The 7960-nt window shown below is 46.4% G+C and overlaps 1 protein-coding gene across 3 annotated transcripts in view; it reads left to right on the top strand.

Moving 5' to 3' along the window:
* Positions 1–563: 563 nt before the first annotated feature.
* Positions 564–7960, top strand: part of brap (BRCA1 associated protein) — a 40133-nt gene continuing 32736 nt past the window's right edge. Inside the window, exon 1 of one of the 3 annotated variants that reach the window (XM_055655825.1) lies at positions 564–604. Coding sequence is in view for 1 of the 3 variants with exons in the window: in XM_055655824.1 (XP_055511799.1) it covers positions 7267–7342 (76 nt within the window). In the remaining 2 variants the exon portion in view is untranslated. Of the gene's footprint in view, positions 605–7155; positions 7343–7374; positions 7545–7960 lie in introns of those variants that run through there. The other 2 variants (XM_055655824.1, XM_055655826.1) reach the window with 2 other exon arrangements.

Below are 7960 nucleotides of genomic sequence, written 5' to 3'. Positions count from 1 at the left end.
CTCTGGACAGGACGCTTCCCGCCTCGATCATTCCTTCTTCTCCCTGCTCCCATCGGGCAGAAGATACAGAAGCTTGAAAAAGCGCACCATCAGACCCGGGGACAGCTTCTTCCCCTCTGTAATCAGGTTTCTGAATGGTCCTCTCATAAGCTAGGGTACTGTCTGATTCACCTCAACTTATTGTTGACATGGGACTTTCTGGAATTGTCACTCTATAATGCTAAGAACTATATTCTGCACGTGGTACCTTTCCCTTCACTCTACTTATTGTACATTAGTTTGGCTTGATTGTATCCATGTATAGTATTATCTGACTTGATTGGATAGCATGCAATAATAAACCAGAAGTTTGAGTAGAGCCGCCACAGGGAAAAATCTCGGTAAAATTACTCGTAACTTTTAGCAGTTTGTATGAAGAGTAAACTTTAAGCCAATCAAAATGCAGTCATCTTTCCTCATTATGATGTCACTATGTAAATGTAATACTTGACCGTGTGACATCATCACTTCAGGCGTGGACCTCCTGTATAACAGATTTACCAAGGAAACGCTCAATGAAACAATAAAAAAAACTACCCAATTGCACCTTCAGGTTTGGTTAAAGGTAAGAATGAATGAAAGTTTGCATTCAATTATTCAAGTATAATTCCTGTTGTAATCAGTGTTTTAACCATTACTGTTCATAACCGTTTGGTGAAATGACTGACAATGGTCCAACAATGAAACAAAGTGCTGGAGTAACTCAGCAGGTCCTTGGAGAACATGGATAGGTGCTGTTTCTGGTCGGGACTCTTCTTCAGACGGATTGAGATGGGGGGTGGGAGTTTGAAAGCTGGAAGAGAGGTGGGGCTGGACCAAGCTTGGCAAGTGATGTGATACAGGGGAGGGGGGTTTTGATTGGCAGATGGGTGGACAAAGGTTAAAGATGGGAACAAGACGGATGCCAGAAATGTGAAACAAAGGGAAAGGATATAGTTGGAGGGGTTAGTGGAAGGGGATGGGGGAAGGGGAAAGGATTGTTGTGGGTTAGTTACCTAAATTTGGTGAATTTAATGTTCATATCGTTGGATTGTAAGCTACCCAAAAGGTCCAACAGTGACCTCTTCTGGGAAGTTGTACAACTACAACAATATCAAACAACACTTAAAAAACAGAACTATAAATAATAAGACAGAAGATAACATAGAGGACAGAAGTGACCTGAAACGTCACTTGTCCACGTTCTCCAGAGATGCTGCCTGACCCACTGAGTTTTTTTCAGTACTCGTGTATAACATAGAAACATAAAAAATCAGTGCAAGAGTAGGCCATTCTCTCTCTTGAAAACATCCAGTGAATTGGCCCCCATTGTCTTCTTTGACAGAGAATTCCACAAATTCACAACTCTCAGGGTGAAAACGTTTTTCTTCATCTCAGTCCTAAATGGCCTACCCCTTATTCTTAAACTGTGACTCCTGGTTCTAGACTCCTCCAACATCAGGAACATTTTTACTGCATCTACCCTGTCCAATCATCTAAGAATTTTATGATTCTCCTCCCCTTCCTTAGCCCTCGAGCTGTCTCCTCCTATCCCCCAGCCCTCGGGCTCCTCCTCTTCCCTTTTTCCTTCCTTCTCCCCGCCACCCCTTATCAGTCTGAAGAAGGGTTTCGGCCCGAAACGTTACCAATCTCCTTCGCTCCATAGATGCTGCTGCACCCCCTGAGTTTCTCCAGCATTTTTGTGTATCTAAGAATTTTATATGTTTCTATAAGATCCCCTCTCATCTTTCTAAATTACAGCGAATACAAACCCAGTCGACCCATTCTTTCATCATATGTCAGTCCTGCCAACCTGAGAATTAACCTGGTGAACCTACTCTGCAGTCCCTCAATAGCAATAATGCCGTACCTCAAATCAGGAGACCAAAATTGCATACAATACTCCAGGTGCGGTCTCACCAGGGCCCTGTACAACTGCAGTAGGACCTCCTTGCTCCTAAACTCAAATCCTCTCGCAATGAAAGCCAACATGCCATTAGCTTTCTTGACTGCCTGCTGTATTTGCATGTTTACTTTCAGTGACTGATGTACAAGCACAGGTCTCGTTGCACCTCCCCTTCTCCTAATCTGACATAATTCAGATCTGCCTTCCTGTTCTTGCCGCCGAAGTGGATAATCTAACATTTATCCACACTATACTTCAACTGCCATGCTTCTGCCCACTCACCCAACCTATCCAAGTCACCCTGCAGCCTCATAGCATCCTACTCGCAGCTCACACTTCCACCCAGCTTTGTGTCATCTGCAAACTTAGAGATGTTACATTTAATTCCCTCATCTAAATCGTTAATGAATATTGTAAACAACTGGGGTGTCAGCACTGAGCCTTGCGACACCGCACTAGTCCCTGCCTGCCATTCTAAAAAGGACTCATTAATTCCTACTCTTTGCCTCTTTGCTTCCTGTCTGCCAACCAGTTCTCTATCCATTTCAATACCCTAACCCCAATACCCCCATGTGGTCTACTGTCCAGTCCACAGGAACTGATCCAGAGTCGAGAGAACATTGGAAAATGATCACCAATGCATCCACAATTTCTAGGGCCACCTCCTTGAGTACTCTGAGATGCAGACCATCTGGCCCAGGGATTTATCTGCCTTCAGTCCCTACAGTTTACCTAACACCATTTTCCAACTAATGTGGATTCCCTTCAGTTCCTCCCTCGCACTAAATCAAGGGTTTCCAACCTCTTTCATCCTTTTTACCCCTGGCAACTTAAATAGCACATAACAATGTTATTTCACTTATTTATGAACAACTAATGATGAACAGATAACAGTATACCAGAACCAAACACAGTCAGTCAATGAGAAAAAATATGTACAAGTCCAGAAACAACAAATTTACCCCCTGGGGGTAAATTTATCCCAGGTTGAGAACCCTTGCACTAGATCCTCTGTCCCCTAGTATTTCCGGGAGATTATTTATGTCATCCTTCATGAAGACAAAACCAAAGTACTCGTTTAACTGCTCTGCCATTTCCTTGTTTCCCATTATAAATTCACCTGTCCTTGACTGTAAGGGACCTACATTCGTCTTCTCTAATCTTTTCCTTTTTACATACCTATAGAAACTTTTACAGTCAGTTTTTATATTCCCCGCAAGCTTTCTTTCATGCTCTTTTTCCCCCCTCCTAATTAACCCCTTTGTCCTCCTCTGTTGTTCTAAATTTCTCCCAGTCCTCTGGTTTGCTGCTTCTTCTGGCCAATTTAAATGCCTCTTCCTTGGTTTTAACACTATCCTTGACTTCCCTCGTCAGCCACGGTTGAGCCGCATTCCCAGTTTTATTTTTTCGCCAGACAGGGATGAACAATTTCGGGAGTTCATACATGTAGTCTTTAAATCTTTGCCATTGCATCTCCACTGTCAACCCTTTAAGTATAATTTGCCTGTCTATCCTAGCCAATTCTCATCTCATATCTTCAAAGTCTCCTTTATTCAACTTCAGGACCCCAGTCTCTGAATTAACTGTCACTCTCCATCCTAATGCAGAATTCCACCATATTATGGTCACTGTTGCCCACTCTTGCACAAAATGATCACTAACTAATCCTTCTTCATTACACAATACCCAGTCTGGGATGGCCTGCCCTCTAGTCGGTTCCTCTACCTATTGGCTTAAAAACCCATCCCATATACATCTCAGGAAATCCTCCTCCTCAGCGCTGTTACCAATTTGGTTGGCCCAATCAAAATGTAGATTAAAGTCACCCATGATAACCGCTGTACCTTTGCTACACCTATCCCTAATTTCTTGCTTGATGCTATCCCCAACCTCCCTACTGCTGTTTGGTGGTCTGTATACAACTCCAACAAGCGTTTTCTGCCCTTGGCTATTTCACAGTTCCACCCATACCGATTCTACAGCATCCAAGCTAATGTCTCTCCTTGCTGTTGAATTAATCTCCTCTTTAACTTTAATGCCACTCCACCTCCTCTTCCTTTCTGTCTATCCACCCCTGCATGTTTAGCTCCCAGCCTTGGTCACCCTGGAGTTATGTTTCTGTAATTCCAACTATATCATATCCCTTAACTACCAACAGCTCATTCAATTCATCTGCCTTATTACAAATGCTCCTCAAATTAAGGCACAAAGCTTTCAGGTTAGTTTTTCTTATCTCCCTTCTACCTTTTGCTTCTGTCCTCCTTTTATGGCCCTCTGTCTCCTTGCATTGGGTCCCACCCCAATGCCCTGTTAGTTTAAACGTGACCTTTCCTACTCCTCCGTTAGCTGCATGGACACATTGTTGACTCCACCGCCCCGCTGTTTAGTTTAAACCCACTCGCGTAGCACGAGCAAACCTGCCTGCCAGAATGTCAGTCCCCTTCCAATTAAGGTGCAACCCATCCCTTATGTTCTGCCTCTTGACGCTTTCAGTCCAGATGGAGGGTCCCAATCGGAAGCGTCGACTGCCCTTTCCCTTCCATAGACGCTGCTCAACCTGCTTGGATCCTCCAGCATAGACACAAAATGCTGGAGTAACTCAGCAGGTCAGGCAGCATCTCTGGAGAAAAGGAATAGGTGATGTTTCAGGTCATAACCCTTCTTCAGACTGAAAGTGTGGGGTGAGAGGGGGGAGGAAATTGGAGTCAGAAAAAGGCCTCAGGAAGGGTGGAGTCCACAATGGCCCATTGTTGGCTGGGGAAGAAGTGCTTATGAGAGAGATAGAAGGATGTGAACAGTGAAACTGCGAGGACGTCTCGGGCGGGGGAGGGAGGGGAATGCAGGAGTTACTTGAAATTAGAGAAATCAATGTTCATACCACTGTTGTGAACTGTCCAAGGGAAATATGAGGTGCTGTTCCTCCAGCAGATTGTTGCGCTTGATGTGTATCGACAGCTTGGCTCAAGGAATCAAATGTAATATTTCCACAATTGCTCATGAAAGTACATGGAATCTGAGCTGCAATGAGGACATGAAGAAGCTTTGAGTGGATGTAATGAGCTTAGTGAGTGGGTAACAACGCAACAAGTGGAACCTGATGTGGAAAAATGGGTGGTGGTTATGCACCTGTAGGAAAATAAGATAGAAATGCCGATTTAAAAAAAAATGTGACAGATTGGGTAATGCTGATATTCAAAAGGATCTCGTGTATAAGATTCACAAAGAACTCACATGTACATGTAACAGGCAATGAAGAAGGCAAATGGTACAAAAACACTAAGTGCTGGATGAACTCAGCAGGTCAGGCATTAGTGAAGGGAATGGGCAGAAGACTCTGGTGCCAGGATAACAGCCTCCTCTTGAATATCAAAAAAACGAGGGAGCTGATCATGGACTTTAGGAGGGCACATCATCCGAGGACGTACACTCCATTGAGGATAAATGGGAATCCTGTGGATAGGGTGAACTGTTTTAAATATCTGGGAGTCCACATCTCTGAGGATATGACATGGGCATCACACGCCTCAGCAACTCGTGAGTAAGGCAAGGCAGCGCCTTTACCACCTCAGGCAATTGAGGAAATTCAGAGTGTCTCCGAGGATCCTCCAGTGCTTCTACGCAGCGGTGGTGGAAAGCATCTTGTCCGGGAACATTACCATCTGGTTTGGGAATTGCTCTGCCAAGGACAAGAAGGCTCTGCAGAGAGTAGTGCGTTCGGCCGAACGCACTATGGGAACTTCACTCACCCCCCTGCAGGAACTATACAACAGGAGGTGCACTCCAGAGCAAATAAAATCATGGGAGACCCCTTCCACCCCTGCAACGGACTGTTCCAGCTGCTACGGTCAGGCAAACGCCTCCGTTGCCATGCGGTGAGAACGGAGAGGTTGAGAAGGAGTTTCTTTCCAGAGGCAATTCGGACTGTAAACGCCTATCTCACCAGGGACTAACTCTACAGAACGTTTTTCCTTCCATTATTTATTATGTAAAAGAATATGTGTGTTATGATTGTGTTTATAATTTGTTTGGTTGTTTTGTTGTTTGTCCGCGAGCATTGCCACTTTCATTTCACTGCACATCTCGTATGTGTATGTGACAAATAAACTTGACTTGACTTGACTTGACTTGACGTTTCAGGTCGGGATCCTTCTTCAGAGGAAGCTGACTGAACTTCATTGCCTTCCCTCACAGTGGATTGTTGAATTCAATATTCATACTCTCGGGTTGTAAGCTACCCAAGTGGAATATGAGGTGCTGTTCCTCCAGTTTGTTTGTAGCCTCACGCTGGCAACGGAGGAGGCTTAGGACAGAAAGATCGGTGAAGTTTAGGTTCATTATAGTCACATGCACCGAAGTACAGTGAAAAGCTTTGTTTTTCCTGCTATCCAAACAGGTCTAATAATACTATACATAAATACAATCACGTCAAACGCAAGTACAATAGATAGAGCAATAGGGAAGGATACAGAATATAGTTCTCAGCATTGTAGCGCGTCAGTTCCATAAACAAAGTCCAATGTCTTCAATGGGGTAGTGGCGAATCGGACAGTACCGCAGCTGATGGACAGACAGTTCAGAAGCCTGATAACAGACGGGAAGAAGCTGTTCACCAAAGCTTCTGTGGCCTTGGCCGGACGGGAGCAGGGAGAAGAAGGATTGGTCGGGTAGAACAAGTCTTTGATTACACAAAAAAGCTGGAGAAACTCAGCGGGTGCAGCAGCATCTATGGAGCGAAGGAAATAGGCAACGTTTCGGGCCGAAACCCTTCTTCAGATTGATCGGGGGCGGGGGTGGGTGGGGACAAGAAAGGGAAAAGGGAGAAGTAGCCCGAAGGCTGGGGGATGGGAGGAGACAGCAGGGGGGCTGAGGAAGGGGAAGGAGACAGCAAGGACTAACAAAATTGGGAGAATTCGATGTTCATGCCCCCGGGATGCAGACTCCCCAAACGGAATATGAGTCTTTGATTATGTTGGCTGCTTTTCCAAAATAGCATGAAGTGTAAATGGAGTCAAAGTGGAAGTCTGCATTTGCAACTCTGTCTGTCCACCCCCCCCCCCTCTCCCTCCCTCCCTCCCTCATCGCTCCCTCCCTCACTCATCGCCCCCCTCTCCCCCACCCACATTGCTCCCTTCCTCCCACCTTCATTACCTCCTCCTCCCATCCTCCCTCCGCCATCGTTACCGCTGGTTGCCAGGGAAGCAGCGCGGCGTCACGGGGTGAGGGGTGAGGGTGCCGGAAGTGCAGGGCCAGTCTCGGTGTAGCCTGGGGCTCCGGGCCGGATGTTGCCCTTTCCACCGTTCATTTTATTTTCAGCCCGGTCAGCAGACCCGCGGGTTTAACATATGAGCGTTTCACTGGTCGCCATACGTCTGGAGCTGGCGAAGCACTCGCACCGTCCCGAGGGCTTCGACTACAGCGGTGAGTGGATGGGGGGCCCCGGGCCTGGACAGAGGCCCGCAACACCGGGGTGGCCTGGCTCGGGCCCGAGTGCGGGAGCCCCGGGGTCGGCGAGGGCCTGTGTCCAGCCGATACTCAGCGCTGTGCGGCGGCCTTGTGGCTGCAGGGACACAGTGAACCGCAACCTGGAGCAAAACGCAGTGTCATGGAGCCAGACAGCACGGTAACAGGCCCTTCGGCCCATCTCGTCCTTGCCGATCACGATGCCCCATCTAAGCCTCCCATATTCCCGCATTTGGCTCATATCCCTCTAAACTTTTCCTATCCATATACATGTCCAGATATTATAGTACCTGTCTCAACACCGTCCTCTGGAAAATGTTGCCCCTCGGGTTCATCTTAAATCTTTCCCCTCTCACCTTAAACATATGCCTTCTGGTTCTTGATTCCCCTACTCTGGGTAAAAAAACTGTACATTCACCCTACCTATCCTGTTATGATTTTATAAAACTCTATGATGCCCCTCAGCCACTGTGCCTAGGAATAAAGCCATAGCCTGCACAACCTCCCCCTGTAACTGAAGCTTTCAAGTCCTGGCAATATCTTCATAAAGTGTGGGAGGAATGTGTTGAGTCGGGC

This window comes from Leucoraja erinacea, chromosome 25, assembly GCF_028641065.1.
Source record: "Leucoraja erinacea ecotype New England chromosome 25, Leri_hhj_1, whole genome shotgun sequence".
Taxonomy (NCBI): domain Eukaryota; kingdom Metazoa; phylum Chordata; class Chondrichthyes; order Rajiformes; family Rajidae; genus Leucoraja; species Leucoraja erinaceus.
The sequence above is the reverse complement of the archived record's forward strand: the minus strand, read 5'-3'. Positions and strand labels throughout refer to the sequence as shown.